We start from the raw sequence: 16,653 nt of genomic DNA, 5'->3' as shown, positions 1-16,653 counted from the left end.
GGTGGCTAAGTATGTGCTGCTGATGTTGAGGAAGTGGGCAAATTAGATGTGTATTTTGTGGATACAGTAGATTTTGCTGGTGTGTTATGTGTAGGGAAGTGAAATAAAGAATCATGGAGGGTTTGGATTTGAGCAACTGGTTGAATACTGATATTTGTTAATATGGAGAGGACTCGGGGAGGAACAGACACAGTGGGAAAATGAAAAGCTCTGGTTTGGACATAGTGGGTTTGAAATGTCTGTTAGACATCCAAGTAGAGATATTGAATAAATCTACAATTCTGGCATTTGTGGAGAGGGCTGAGTCGAAGATATTTAAGAGTCTTTAGCATGTATGTAGTATTGAGGCCACGGAAATGGATGTCGTTTCCTAGGGAGGAAGTGTAGGTAGAAAAAGAGGTCCTAGAAGCCAGACTACATTAGTATCAATTTGTAGGGGGTTTTGAATAAGAATTTGAGAAGGATTAGAGTAGGATTCAGAAGAGGAGGATGCAAGGATTGAGTTTTCAGAGAGGTGAGAATACACATTGTAAAAAGAGAGAAGGCAAAGAGTTTGTGTATACAGGTGCCAGATGGATTTGTCTGTTTGGGTAAAGGAGTTTTTGATGTTTTCTGTTTCCTTAAATGAAGTAAGAGGCAAACGTATCTGAGAGGGAATTGGCCATAGGGAAAATGTGTAGATTGAAAAGGAAGGTGGTGTGAATTATCTTAGTGAGCAACAATGTGAATTTAGTAAGGGATGTGTCCTGGGACTACCAGGAAATGTTAACTGCACATTGAGATCTGTGGTCATGAACTTACAGAAACCAACCAGACCAGTTACTTGACTTTTCTCCAGCAATGTTAAGCTGCTCTGATTATAGGCATAGAAAAGGCACATAGTTGGATGCAGTCACAGTTGAGGTTTTACCAACTGCTTATGATAGAGTATAAAAAGTAGTTAAACAGTGATTACAAACAGTGGACCCTTGGAATCTCAGCTGGGAAAAGAGGCAGGGGGCTGAATGGATACTGAAAAAAAAAAAGTAGCCTATTCAGTGGATTAGAGGTTGTGATCTTAAAGGATTGTTGCAAAGAATGTACTAGAGTCTAAAGCAGTGGTTCTCATTAGGTGGTAGTTTTGCCCCTCAGGAAACATTTGGCAATGTCTGAAGTCCTTTTTTGTTGTCGCACTGGGGGATGGATGCTACTGGCATCTTGTGGGTAGATGAGAATCCATGGATACTGTTAAGCATCTTACAGTTCAGAGAACAGCCCCCCAAACAAAGAATTATCCAGCCCAAAATGTCCTTAGTGTCGAGTTGAGAAACTCTGATCTAGAGGGACTTTAAAGGGTAAGAGGAAGTATTCACGGAATTGGGTTTGAAATAAAGATTTCAGAGATAGTTCAATTACTGGTAATGACAAAGGTGAGTCAGATGCACATGTGTTTTGAGTCTTCTGGCCTGTATTTTCAGTGTGAGAACAATAGTAATAATATGCCCTACGGTTAACCTGTATGATATCCACATATATTGTTTATTCACACAGCAACCTTGAGGTTTAGGTAAAATATGAATAATCAGTTCATTTATCAGATGAAGAATTTGAAGCTTAAAGAAATGTGTGTTGTTTGAAGTCATTTATTACATGTGGAGTGATGATTATAACCCAGATTTTTTTGAACTCTTAGTCCACTGTTCTTTCAATACCATAATCAGAATGCTTTTGTAATTTAATACCAGAGAATCACCTAACTGTAATGGAAGGGCAGTTGTTGATACATTATATGCTTTGTGCTTCCTTTTACCAAGTTCTTCAAGCAAATTGATAACTTTTAGAGTTCTTTTTCCCTTCTAATTATAAAGCTCAGTCACAGGAATAGAAAAGTGAAGTCTTAACTTTTTCAGTGTTTGTTTCACATACATATTTTTAGATTTCTGCTAAACTTGGAACGAATGTTGAAAGTGTTCTTCAGGCAGTCATCAAAAGAATACCCCCGTATGTATTTTGCTCTTTTTATACTATTTGTTTAACAGTACAAGGTCCATCAGTTTGATCTGCTATTTTAGCTTAGTAGCTATGGCAAATGTACTCTTTGCAGTTAGTGAGAATAAATTTTTAATTTATTTTTAGTAACATATAGAAGGCAAATACAGTATAGAAAAATAAAAGAAAAAAGGATGATAGGGATCTCTTAACAATTATTGCAATAGACTTGAATACATTGGTAATTATTGTTTTTTTCTTAATCCTGAACAAATATATTTCATCAGTTTCATAAGTAATTTAAAAACAGTCATTTAAAATGTATTTAAAACTTGAGGTTGAATTAAAACTAATATAGGCATTATACCCTATAGAAAGGTCCTTTTATTTTGGCTGTCTGTTAATCAACCTTTCTCAAGTACTAGAATAAATTAAGCATAATATTTGAGTTAAAAAGGCATTATATTAAGATTTTAATTTATTTATTATTTAATTTTAATTTATTAGTGTTTGTTCTTTACTTATTTTTAATAGTCCTAAAGTGCATCGCAAAAATCCCTTGAGAGCTTTGGTATTTGACTCCACCTTTGACCAGTATAGGGGTGTGATTGCCAATGTAGCATTATTTGATGGAGTGGTTTCCAAAGGAGATAAAATTGTATCTGCGCATACTCAAAAGACATATGAAGTTAACGAAGTAGGAGTTCTGAATCCTAATGAGCAGCCAACTCACAAACTGTAAGTAATCTGCATTAGTAATTAAAAGACACTTGTATGTGTTTCTGTCACAGCCTTTCTTAACTTGGTGTGCTTAGAATGATCCCAATTTGGTAACTTAGAAAAAAAACAAAACCTGATTATTGAATGCAACTACATAGTGAATCCTCTTTCACAAAGAATCTCATGTGTGAGGGACAGTAGGAATTTGATGTATTTTTTTTATTCCTTTTGACTAGCCACAAGTAATTTTATATTCTGGTTGCAGACTGGGTCCAACATTGATGTACTTGATGAGACAGTGAAAGAGATAGTTCTCTCATCCATATCCATATCCATACTGGGTATCAATTTTTGACATTTAATTTTTTTGTAATTAGATTTTTCAACATAAAATAGTGAAGAAAATTCGATAATTGTTTTCTTTAGTGTGGAACTCATGGTAAAACTTTGATTAACAAGAATTTATGGAGTGTGAGGTTAGCAAGGTAGTGTACATTATAAAACTGAGTTCTGAGTTCACTTATAAAACAAATATTTATTGAGTGCCTATTCCATCAGTACCCCAGATACTAAGATAGATTACCTTGGGCACATAGTTTTCTAGGGTCTTTGTTTCATCATTTGTCAAATTCAAGATATGAACCAGGTGACTGTATAGGTCACACTTGATAGTTTAATGTTTTATGTCTAAAACTGCACTATTTTGTCATTTTTTATGTAATTGAAAGTCATAAAGTCTATTGTAATTTTACTCAAATATTTCTAAAATGTGTCTATATTCTTACTTAAGTATAGTTGATTTACAGTATTATATTAGTTTCAGGCGTACAGCATTATGATTCAGTATTTTTATAGATTATACATTAAGAGTTATTGCAAGATAATGGCTATAATTCCCTATGCTATGCAAAGTCTGTCTATATTGTGTCGCATATATATTGACAATTACTGCATCTCCAGTAAAGATTTTTGTACCTCATCCTAAATGGAAATTATCATTTAGGAAGTTTGCTTTAAAAAAAAAAGCAAAAAAAAAAGCTACAACTCTGAAATCTTGGATTTGCTCTTTTCCTGCAAGAGGCACATCAAACAGATAATCAGATTTGTTGAGAGTTCACGTTTTTTTGCTTGGTTAAAATTGTTCTTTTCTTTTTTAAAGGACATTTGTAATATAATTCACTAATAAATATTACAAGGAGCGTTTTATGTTTCTGCATTTATCAGTTTCACTGTTGTTTAATATGCAGAGGTGGGCAGAGTCATTAAGAAGGTCCCTAGGCTTATTGTATTGCAGAGGTCCTTGGTAATGGATTCTAAGGCATGGGATGTTCTTTTGCTGACGATTCTTAGAGTTGAGAATTGATATGTAGCACTTAGTTTCAGTTTGATGAGGTTTTGTTTGGAAAGTGTGATCATTTCCTAGAAGAGTAGAGCTAATTGTGAGTATGCACATGAAACATTAAAACAGTAAATATTTCCATATAATAATTTTATTTAGATATGCAGGACAGGTGGGCTATCTGATTGCTGGGATGAAAGATGTCACTGAAGCACAAATAGGAGATACATTATATTTACATAAACAACCAGTGGAACCCTTGCCTGGGTTTAAATCAGCGAAGCCAATGGTATTTGCAGGTGAGGAGCGCACATATTCAAAGGATAAGGCCCAGTTTACTCTAAATTGAAATAAAAATTATTAGAAATACTCATTTTAAATAGCAGCTAATTCCTGTTAAAATAAGTTACTCTGTCTTTTCTTAATTTTTTTTTTTTGTGGTTGTGCTATTTACATACCAGTTAATTGCATATGTATGGTGAAACTTTATGTGGGAGATAATTTCCTAAATTTTTTTTAGGACTTCTTAAAAATTAACCTTTTAAACAAGCCCCCTGATATATCGGAAGAGCACAGTAATATGAACTTCCTTCTTGTTTCACTAGAGAGTAGGTCATTATATTTGAAATACTTTTCTAATTAGGATGTTTTTATTACTAATTATCAGTGGACATTTACTGAGTGCCTTCCCCTTAGCTGGCCTTTCTTTAATACTGTATTATACTAGTGTAGACGTGGCAGAGAAGAGTGTCACCTCATGTATGCATAACTTCAGAACCTCTTATTTCTGCATTATATTACATACATTTGAAAAAGGAAGACCTGGTTGAAGGTCATCTGGTTACTCTGTACTGGGTATCCAGTCCTTGTTTTCTCCCTTTTGTATCTCTCATTGGGAATTATAAATGTTGTTTAACTCTCCCTGCCCCTGTTAAGACAAAGTCAGTCATTTGGATTTTGAAGAACTTAAGAGGTGAGGACTTGGGTTTGAGGTGAAAGAGAATCTGATGAATCAGTAGTTCTTGTTTTCATTTCTACCTCTGCTTTTTATCTGCTAATGGAATTTCATTTCTGGTTGTGGATGTCTTGCACTTTTGTTTCTTAAAATAAACACAATGTATTTTCCTAATAGGCTTAATTCCCATGGTTCTTTTTTGTTTTCTCTGTATTTTTTGCAAAAGCAAAAACATCACTTTGAGTGTGAATGTAGTGGTAAATTCAAAGTTTATGAAACTCGCAAAATACTTTGAAGCCAATTTAACTTAATATTTATAGTTTTCTTAGCAAACCAGTATTTTGGTCAGTGAAATACAGAAAGTAATTTAAAAGCTAAGCGATTAATTTTTAACTTGGCAGCAGCGCATATTAGCTTTTCTAGGCAGCGTTTCACATGTGATAATTAGAAATCATTGTGTCCCCAGGAATGTATCCTATAGACCAATCTGAATATAATAACCTGAAGAGTGCTATAGAAAAACTGACTCTAAATGATTCCAGTGTGACAGTTCATCGAGATAGTAGCCTTGCCCTAGGTGCTGGCTGGAGGTAAGATTCAGTTATGTTGTAGTGTTCCATTTTTCTTGAAAAGTAAAGTTTAAATGGTTTATTGCTCTTTAACATTTCTGAAGATAAGTTCATATTAGTGTAAAATGAACTAAACAATGTCTGCCTATTTCTCACTGTGGATTCATATTCTGTGGGTAAGTTTTAAAGCTATTTTACCAATGGAAGATTTTATCTTATTTAATGAATTTATGTTAGCACTTAATTATGATGTGATAGATTGAATGACTCTTTTGATTCACTCCTCCCCCACAAAGTAGCAGTATATTCATCAAAGAAAATACAGCCTGTGGGACATAAACATTTTGGAGTTTGTCTTTTTCTCCCCCAGGTTAGGATTTCTTGGACTTTTGCATATGGAAGTTTTCAACCAGCGACTTGAGCAAGAATATAATGCTTCTGTTATTTTGACAACCCCTACTGTTCCATATAAAGCTGTTCTTTCATCAGCAAAATTGATAAAGGTACTGTTGTGAGTCAGCATACAAAGGAAAACTCAATAAATGTATGTGTGTGTGTATGTGTGTGCAGAATACAAGAGAAATATTTTAGTACACCAGTAGCTGAATAGCTATTAAAACTAAATATTTCTTGATTAATAGTAATAAAAGTTGAATTACCTTATGATGGAGAAGTTACTTGAGAACTAATTTATGCAGTATTTTTCTTAACCTGATAAAACCTCCACATTATCAATACTAGTCTGTTACTAAGGGTAAAAAGTAGAGTTAGTTCTGAAAATACTGTTCTAAATTCAGCACAAAGATTAAGAGTATAATTTCGGTCATAAGTAATTCATCTTATGAAAAGTAAAGCATTCTCTCCTACGTGGTTGTAGGAAATTTTAGATTTCAAGTTAACAGTAGAGACAATATTGTATTCAGTCTAAGTGGCAATCTATTCATTTTAAACAAATATTAACTTTGGCATCTGTAAACATTTTCCAACAAAATTAACTTGGGAAACTACTTACAGTGCCTTATAAGGGGCAGATTAAAATGTATTCTTCCATCATATTTTTCTAAGTGGTGTATACAATGTGTTTAGTAAATGTCAATAACCAGAATATATTAATGATGGTTATTAATGTTAAGGATTACAGTTGGAGAGTTTTTAATCTAAAGTGTGTTAAGATAATATTCTAACCTTTAAGAATTCTTTTGTTTTTATTCTAACACATTCAATAACAATAAATTCTAATATATATTATAAATAACAAATTTAAAAACATTGTAATTATTAAGATTTCTTTTTAACTATTGGTGATTTTTCTTATTTTTAGGAATACAGAGAAAAGGAAATTACAATCATCAATCCTGCACAATTCCCTGATAAGTCAAAAGTAACAGAATATTTGGAGCCGATTGTTTTGGGCACCATTATCACACCAGATGAATATACTGGAAAAATAATGATGCTTTGCCAGGTATAAATGTAATACTGTTTGATACAAAAGTAAACTTTAGTCTTCTCAAACAGTGGTACCCAGCTTAGGTTTTGAACTGTTTCTCTCGGCAGTGCACATTGAATTTAACAAAAGAAATTTTCATAAAGATCTATATCTTTATATATTTTACCTCTTTATTACATGTAGATATACATATATATAATTACAGTATTTTGATTTTTAAATAAGAAAATAGAGCCAGAATTTTTGATCATCTGTGTTAGTTTATTTTAGCCTAAAGGAAAGGAATTTGATGCCCTTTTAACTTGAGTAGCTAAAAGTGTAATTTCCTTTCGCCATTTTGAGTATCTGAAATTGAGTATCATTTGAAAGATAATTATAATACTTTAGAGACCTTTGTTTGGAAGGTACTCCTCAGCTTGCTTTAGTTCTTGCCACATTGTAATAAATGATTTAATCCACAAATTTGATATAATCATAGTCCTTAAAAAGTACATACTTGGAATATTCTGACATATATTGAAAAGAACTCTCAAATGATGACTAGTGGACTTGAATTTTAATTGTCTTGTCACAAAAAAATTTAACTTTAGTCACTTAATTTCTCTGGGCCTAAATTTCTTTTATTTGTAAAATAAGAAATTAGAACTTTGACTTTATCTGTAGCTAATTTGATTTATTAAATGAAATACTGTATAATTGAAAAAGACAAAGTAGTTTGATAAAGACAAAGGATTAAAAGCTTTGGTAGCAAGTATATTGTAATTGAGATACAAAGTGGTTCTTCCTGTATTATAAATATTGGTCAGATGTTTTTACTATACCATTAAAAAAATATTCCTTCATTTTGCCCACTCTTTAAAGTTGATAATTGACATCTTTCTGTATTCATTAAATAAACCATTATTTGAATAGGTTATCATTCAATACATTTTTTATTCCCTTTTCAGGCTCGAAGAGCAGTTCAGAAGAATATGATGTATATTGATCAAAATAGAATAATGCTTAAATATCTCTTCCCTTTGAATGAAATTGTGGTGGATTTTTATGATTCTTTGAAATCTCTGTCTTCTGGATATGCTAGGTAAAAATTTAATGGGAAACTCTGATACCTGGACAAATTTTTTTGAAATATTGACCAGCAAGTGTTTACTAATACTCCACTTATTTAATCTCAGTGATCTTGAAGATGGTTGAGAATCACACTGTAAGGTTAGAAAAGCTTGGAGCAACCTTACAGGTGTTACAGAGTACTTGTAATTTGCTTAATGGAAGAATGAATTTCTTTGATTCATCAAACTATTACTCCTCTCTTAATGGCAACAATTTTAGTGCCCTGTTCATGAGAGTTGTACTCCTGTATGTCGATTAAAAATTATAATAATTTGAAAAACCTACTATGACCTCAGTGACACTTTTAAAATGTATTTGTATGTTATGTAATCCTAGGAGCATGTGTGTACATTTGGAAAATAGAAGTACATATTTAGTCTGTAAAAAATGCTGCGTGTGCCCCTGTATTTGTGAACACTTCAATAACTTGGTCTTCTCAGGAATAAGTGGTCTGCATCATGAAAACCATTATCTTATCCCATAAAAGTACATGGAGGAACAGCCTGGTAAAACTGAAGGAAGAGTATAGCATTGTGAGAGTATTTTTTTGTTAAGGCAAATAACTCTAGGTGCCCTTAGTGTCCTAAAATCCTGCATTACTGGATAGCATATACTAGGATATAAAGGAAATGTAAAATATAATGGGGAAGTTGATGGAAAAGTGAATGTTCACATCTGTAAAACATGCATGAATGTGCATTCATACTTAAAATTAGCATTCAAAGAAAAATCCCAGCGTTTTGAAGAACATGCTACAGTGACCTGGAAGTTTACTTTGTGAAATGAGCTTTTCAGTGAAGAGAGTCAGCATAACTCATGATACAAAGGAATCTTCTTTGTTTATTTGTATTGAGAATTTATTTTTTCTAATACGTCACCGTTTTTTCCTATGTCTTCTTTCAGATAAGAGCTTGAGCAAATAAGTAACAATGTAATTTAAAATAAACTGAATTGAGGCAGCAAGTTGTTAAACAATTACTATAATTAAAGAATGATTACTAAGTGTTTATAACACTTTTAACAAAAGTCTGTGAATTCTAGTTTGCATTTGGGTACCACTTTCTGAGTTAAGTGGTCTGAAAAATCTTTTAGCTTGGAAAATTAAATATATTTCACATTAAGTGAGAGAACATGGTTTATTTTGAACTATGTAAAAATAAATCCAGCTTCCAAAATTAAGGTAATTCTTACGTGCAGAAATGCATGTGGATAATTTTTCATATTCTAAAAAACTGAAATTCTAAGATTTTGGAGCATAGAAAATTATAAAGCTGTAAACAAGGTAGAAAGTCTAGGGACTAAGTCTTATGTCTTATCTCCTCTTATTCTGCGTAGTACTTAACAGTACCTTTATATAGTATATGATTAATGATGTTTGTTGAATAAAGAAAGGATTTTGGCAACACTTTAGACAGTAATCAGGTTTTAGAGAGTATTAGTGTCACTTAATGACCTTCCTGCTGAAAACCTTTCGAAGCCAAACATTTGCAACTCTAGGCACTGGTTTGTTTTAAAATTAAGGCAGGAGGAATACACATGTTCTCGTCCATAATTGCAAAGACATGAAAGCATAATTGAAATTTTCTTTCTCATAAGACATCAGTTTTGTAAGTTAAACCTGTTCTGATTAGCACTTTAAGCTTTGACCATATCGTTAATAGAAATAGTTGACACTTACTAAATGCTTATTGTGCTCAGCTAGGCTCTGTTCTTAACACTTTTTATGTACTAGGCTGTTCAAGTGCTTTACATGTATTAACTCATTTCATTCTCAAAAAAGCCCTGTGAAGGTTCACACTGAAGAGCCATATATGAAGTCCAGAAGTCTCATTTATTAATGGCTGCTTAGCACTGTCATAGCATTGATTTAACTGGTAATAGAAAACTAAAAAGAAACCCAACTCATGAGTCTGAGAATGACTCACTAGAATATACTGTTGTCTACAGCCAGCCAGCTGCTAGGAGGGAACATTGGGTAGGTGACATTTTCTTTCAGTGATCCATTTTCCTAGCCTGGCTTCACAGTTTTTTCCCCTTCCTTCAGTAGAGCATGTTCCCCTTGATTTTTGTACCTAATTTCATAAATGCAAAAAGATGAGGAAGTTTGTTCCTTACCGTGGTCATGTAGATCCATTCATCTGAAATTTATATGTAACATTTTGTTTGAAAGTTAGATCTTTTGGGAAGGATATGGCGGGAGGTATAAAAAAGATATTTGAAAAGAAAAAATATGTAATCTCTTGGGAAATATAATGTTTATCTATCACTTGGACATTTTTCCTTGTTAGTTTTGACTACGAAGATGCAGGCTACCAGACTGCAGAACTTGTAAAAATGGATATTCTACTGAATGGAAATATTGTAGAAGAGCTGGTAACTGTTGTACACAAGTAAGTTGAATAGAAACTAATCACAGAATGTGAAAGTACCCACTTTTTGACATGTTTTCATTTAATTATTGGTTGCTCATTTTTATTTGACAGCTACGTTTTGAAAACTTAAAGGTAATTAAATTTCCATGTACTAGTTTTTCCTTCCATTCTTTTTCCATGCTTCTCTTTCCAAACTGTTAAAAGGAGAACAGAATTACAATAGCCAAAAATAGTAGTGTCATGGAAAGAAGTGTTTCCCTTACCACATGAGACAAAGTAAAAGAAAATGTTTTTTAAACTATGATAAATTTAGAATTGAGAACAAAAAGTTTTTTATTTTCATTAAAACTTTTATAATAATGAAAAATGAAATCCCCTGTATGTTCAAGAAATAGTGGATTGGTTAAAATAAATTATGGGGCACCCATATAATAATCTATTAAGCCATTAAAATTATATTGTAGAGTAATATTTGGTGATGTAAAAAAAAGTCTATTAAGTAAAAAAGGTAGAATATATCATAAACACTGTGATCCAAACTGTAAAAAACAATTAAATATAAATATGTATGCAGAAAAATAACTACAAGGATGGATATATGTTTAACAAACATTCTAGAATGTTTTACAGTGGTATTCTGTGGGTGAGGGAAGCCCATCAAGGAATGGTTATTATTCTCTAATGTATGTTTTGCTAGATTTTCTGTAATAGATAGTTAGTTTTGCAATCAGAAAGGTCACATATGATTCAGAGATTAAGTGATGCTTATGTTAAACAAGTTCCATTTGTATCTCCTTAATAGCCTTTACATTGACTATGCATATTAACTAGAAAGCTACTTTAAATATTCTTATTTAGGATATGTGAATAACTGCATTTTTTCTATCTCAGAGACAAAGCATACTCTGCTGGCAAAGCCATATGTGAACGTCTGAAGGATTCTCTTCCTAGGCAGCTGTTTGAGATAGCAATTCAAGCTGCTCTTGGAAGCAAAATCATTGCAAGAGAAACGTGAGTTGAAATTCATTTTTGTTCCCTGGTTGGTTTTAGCAGTGATATACATAGAAAATGAAAGAATATTAAAAAACTTAACATTGTCCTAAAATTTATTCCTACTTACATTAAGAAACATTAATCTCTTAATTCTACTGAAGTGATGACTGTTACTTTGAATTACTTATACGACACTTTTGGGTGATAATTATTTAGTTATTAGTATATATGCTGTGAGGAGTTTTTTTTTTTTTTAATATTTATTTATTTATGGCTGTGTTGGGTCTTTGTTTCTGTGCGAGGGCTTTCTCTAGTTGTGGCAAGCGGGGGCCACTCTTCATCGCGGTGCGCAGGCCTCTCACTATCGCGGCCTCTCTTGTTGGGAGCACAGGCTCCAGATGCGCAGGCTCAGTAGCTGTGGCTCACGGGCCCAGCTGCTCCGCGGCATGTGGGATCTTCCCAGATCAGGGCTCGAACCCATGTCCCCTGCATTGGCAGGCAGACTCTCAACCACTGCGCCACCGGGGAAGCCCTGTGAGGAGTTTTATTTCCATTTATTTTATTCAGTGACCCCACTGAATTTCATGGTTACCGGATTTCTGTAAAGTTTTTATGGTTTTATCCCTTTAAGTAGATTATAAACTAATAGGAACTGGAATTAAAAAGGTTTTGGAGGTAATTCTTCCAAAAGACAAAACTAAATTATGATTTTTACTTGAAGCATTTAATATCACTTCCTCAGAGCTAGTCAGGTTGTAAATTGTAAAGGTGAGAGAGGAATGCTGGTATCATGTTAGGCTTCAGGGGTGTGCAGTCAGTAGTCTTGGGATAAATTGTAAGCCTGTATTTGCAGTGAATTTCATTTCCTAACACCATTTTGCTTTAGTTATTTTGTGTTTCATAACTGCCCAGAGATTAGGCAGAGTGAAGTTTATTTATAATAAGGGAACATCCAGGAAAATGCAATTTGAAACAGTTAGCAAATAATCATTCAAACATAAATGTGCTGAGGTAGAGAATACCTTAAAGAAAAAGAAGACTTTTATATCTTCCTATGGAATACAAAAAAGTGGAGCTATTTTCAAATTTTGATCCTCCAAATTTCTCAGATACATTATAGAAGTAGTTTATTGCTGCTTAAATGACTATATTAAAATTATTTCATTTTCCCTGAAATGGGTTTTATAAAATATATTGTTCTTTATATTCCTAGTCACTCTTGACCCACATTCGGTAGAGTTAGTAATGAGATAATAACCATTTTAGTTTTTTTGGTAGTGGTAGTAGTAGTAGTATTTTTAGGTTGAGCTGGAAATGACCTTTTATAATTGTTGTAATCAAGCTCACACCATGCTTAAATTTGACCTCAAGACTGCCCACAAGCCTTGACCTTTTTTTATTCTTACCAAAGTTTGTGTTGATATTCATGTTGAATTAATTTTCTACTTTATTCCAAATACATGAAAATAAATACAAGAGCATTTAAGCTATCTAATTATTTGCTTACAGCAATTTTATATAGGTGTGATCTGATCTTAATATCTTTACTAAAGGGGAGATTGATTTTGAAAATAAGTACTTTTAAATAGTGTAAGTTATGTACTTACACAAAACTTTCTCGTTTACAGTGTGAAAGCCTATAGGAAAAATGTTTTGGCAAAATGCGTACGTATCTACATGTGTTCTATTTTGTAATAATATATCTATTTTATAAGTTTAGAATCAGAGGGGGTATAAATACATTGGTTTCCATTGTTGGTTTTTATAATACCCTTTATCTCATCTCCACGTTTTCTTTTTAAATAGGTAAATTTCAGCTTGACTTTAATAGCGTACTCATTTAGATCACATTTTCCCATCTTTTTAAAATTTTCCTTATGTGCAACTATCTAAGAACATTTTTATAACAGTTATGATCAGGATAATGTTTTATTGTTTTAATTTATAAGGACAGATTTTGAAGACAATGACTGTGTCTTACAATGGGAGTTGAAACAAATTGAAATCCATCTCTCCATTACTTTGCCAAGTTTGCTGTTTCGTCCATTAAAATAAAAGATTGTTTTTATGAGAATTAAATGATAAATGCTTTTTCTAAATCCTTAGCATAGGGACTGACACATTTAAGCCTATGTGAGTCTCTGTGTTAGACTACAGCTATATAATCTAAAATTTCAAGCCCTTGAATCAGTAAGGAGATGGGTAACTTTTCCTTGACATGCATAATGTTGTACTGGGTTTCCTTGAGGATCTTCATCTCCTTCCAAAAACAAATAAATAAAGCCTTTATCATTCTTTTGAGAAGACAGTAAAATTAGGATCTGCTTGGAGGTAACTTTGGTAGTTACCCTTAGGAAGACACTTTGCAGGTGTCTACTTCATGGATAATAATTGTAAAGTTTTTGTAATTGTATTGATGTCTCTAGGTAATTGTAGGATTATTTTTCTGTGGAGTGATTTGGACTTGTAGTTTTTAAAAATGTTTTTCAGTATGGTGGTGATATTACCCGAAAAATGAAACTTTTGAAGAGACAAACAGAAGGAAAGAAAAAACTAAGGAAAGTTGGCAACGTTGAAGTTCCAAAAGATGCTTTTATAAAAGTTCTGAAAACACAATCTGATAAATAATTGGTGGGAAAATATAAGGAATTTTCATAAATTAAAAATTGTGTATCTTTTAATTTTTCTTCGTAATTTATATGTTGAACACAACAGAATGAAAATTATAAAATTTGCTTGTTATTTTCCAGGTTTTCAGTTTTAAATAACCTCTTGGCTTTTCTTTGAAAGAGAGTCATCGGTGGATAAGAGCATAGATTCTGAAGCCATATTGCCTGGTTTCAAATTTCTGTTTCACCACTCACTAGGCAAAGTGACGTTGGCCAAATTACCCTCTCTTTGTCTACTTACTCTTTAGTAAAATCAGGATTATACTATTACTTACCTCCATAGGCTGTGAAGGTTAAATGAAATATGTTTAAAATATTCAGAAGACTGCATGACACCTAGTCAGTGCTCAGTGAATCTTAATTTTTCAAGCATATTCCTTACTCACACTAAAAGGCCCCATACTTAAGATTCTATCTAGTTTCAAGCCCAAGATAAAATATTTTCATAATCACCTTAAGTATCAACTTGTTAGATGGATATATTTAGATGAAATATATGAATCTGTTATTAAATATTCAAATAACATAGTATCTAGACATGTGCTCTAGTTTTTCATAAAATTTTTACAAATGTTACTTTGAAACTAGACAGTTTACATAAGCATATAAATTAAAATAAGGATAGGGGCTGTCTTATGCTGAGAATTAAAATGCACTTGTGCAAAGTGATAGATGTTTGATATTAGCAGCAGCTGTTATTAATGACAGTTTAATAATTACTGCCTAGATTTCATAATTGAGGAGACTGAGTAAATAACTTACTTAAGGTCACATAGCCAGTAAACGGTTGTCTTACTTTCAAAGCATGTCTACTCAGTCAATAAACAAACCAGAGGGCAGATTGTATTACAGTAAGATAAAATAATTCAGCCATTGATTTTTGTCCTTTACTTTGAATGAACTGAATGAGGTTAATGTCTTCTAGGGATAAGACTATCAGTGATAAATTTTATACAAGGTTGTTATGAGATAATTATAAATTCAGATAGTGGGGATTTACCTAAAATTGTGTATGGAGGTTAAATAACCTGTGGCTTAGTCCTAGTTACATAAATTAATCAACTGTCTTCCCTATTTCTTCTAGCTCTGGTAGAACAGATGAATTATGAGATCTCATGACAAAAGTATCAATATTTTAGAAAATGGCAGTATTTTTGAAACTAGAAAAGCATTTTAATGTAATTTCTAAGACAAGATGTTCTACCATTATTGCCAGGGGAAAGTTACAAGTTGGTACCTGGCACATAATATGTACGGTGTGTCTACTATTTAGTATTTGTGTCTTATTAGTATGCTTACAGTTTGGATACTTTTCCCCTTTAACCTCTAACTTTTTAGGAAAGTTTTACTTGTAGTAATAGTAGTACAGAGTATTTTCCAGATTTTTTAGCATACTCTTAAGTTCTCTCCCCTGGCCACTCTCCTAAACATGACTGAGAGTTGTGTATCCCCCAGAGGACCTTATATTACTAAGATTTTTGTGTACGTTGAAGTAACATAAACTATTAGTATTAGAATAGCCACCATTTATTGAGTTTAACATGTGACAGCCACCGTGCCGAGCGCTATAGACAATTCCCTCATTCAAAGTACATGGCAGTGGAGGTACAGGCACCATTACCATCGCATTTCACAGGGGAGGAAGCTCAGACTTATGTATCAGTATTGTCCAACAACATCACAGCTCTTGACAGCTGGGATTCAAACAGTGGTTTCTTTCTCCAAACCCCAATTTTTAGCTACCATGCTTTATTGCCTCTTGTGGAAATATCTTCAGTAGACTTAGTTTTTTGCTTAACAGCAGCTTAGCTCCTGAGTTAGGGAGTTAAAGTGGCAGGAAAGCAGTTTGCTGTGGACCTTGAGTATATGGACTTCAAACTTAAAGGGCAGTGATGGAAAGGAGATTTTAGACTCTGTTTCAGCTAGCACATTTAAAGCACAGAAATAACAGCTGAACTGTGCACCAATCTTTAGCTTTTTCACTAAACTATATGACCTTCTAAGGTAGTTTGCACTAACCAATACTTTATTACCAGGCGTGGGACTGGGAGATAATACTGATTTCACTTACTGTTCAAAAACCATTTATAATACTTAAGGCTATTAGAAGTTCATTATCTAGAATTAAAGCAGCATATTTTATCCTAACAGTCCTATTTTTTATTTATTTTTAGATTTGCTATTTAAATGTTTTAAGGAACTGTAATACATTTCAGTCACATAGGCAATTAAGCAGGTATGTAAGTGATGCTTCTACTAGGTGGACTTATAAAAAGCAAAATATGCAGAGAAAAGGAAGCATATTTCACTCCCCAAGGAGCAGAACTAAGAATGAATTATAGGCAGAGACCTTGTCCTTTAATTTAAATCTAATTGCATAATGACAACAAATAAAAAGTAAATAAATGCAAGCTCATAGCTACTGTTAATTTGTTAGAATCTTTCAGATGTATGTGTTCAATTTCACTGTTGGAAATAAAATTTAGATAACTTACATTTGTTTATTAT

The 16,653-nt window shown here is 32.7% G+C and overlaps 1 protein-coding gene across 9 annotated transcripts in view; it reads left to right on the top strand.

The window, feature by feature from the left end:
- Window positions 1–16,653, top strand: part of GUF1 (GTP binding elongation factor GUF1) — a 40,957-nt gene that overhangs the window by 7,686 nt on the left and 16,618 nt on the right. For 6 of the 9 annotated variants that reach the window (XR_450877.3, XR_450878.3, XM_007180734.3 and 3 more), the window contains exons 7-15: window positions 1,916–1,980; window positions 2,503–2,706; window positions 4,187–4,326; window positions 5,449–5,572; window positions 5,922–6,054; window positions 6,873–7,016; window positions 7,949–8,082; window positions 10,400–10,501; window positions 11,375–11,494. Coding sequence is in view for 7 of the 9 variants with exons in the window: in XM_007180734.3 (XP_007180796.2) it covers window positions 1,916–1,980; window positions 2,503–2,706; window positions 4,187–4,326; window positions 5,449–5,572; window positions 5,922–6,054; window positions 6,873–7,016; window positions 7,949–8,082; window positions 10,400–10,501; window positions 11,375–11,494 (1,166 nt within the window). In the remaining 2 variants the exon portion in view is untranslated. Of the gene's footprint in view, window positions 1–1,915; window positions 1,981–2,502; window positions 2,707–4,186; window positions 4,327–5,448; window positions 5,573–5,921; window positions 6,055–6,872; window positions 7,017–7,948; window positions 8,083–10,399; window positions 10,502–11,374; window positions 11,495–13,104; window positions 13,142–13,966; window positions 16,557–16,653 lie in introns of those variants that run through there. The other 3 variants (XM_007180735.3, XM_007180738.3, XM_057547364.1) reach the window with 3 other exon arrangements.

The sequence above is a fragment of the Balaenoptera acutorostrata genome, chromosome 5, assembly GCF_949987535.1.
Source record: "Balaenoptera acutorostrata chromosome 5, mBalAcu1.1, whole genome shotgun sequence".
NCBI classification, from domain to species: domain Eukaryota; kingdom Metazoa; phylum Chordata; class Mammalia; order Artiodactyla; family Balaenopteridae; genus Balaenoptera; species Balaenoptera acutorostrata.
Note: the sequence above shows the minus strand (reverse complement) of the source record. Positions and strands in the feature narration are given on the sequence as shown.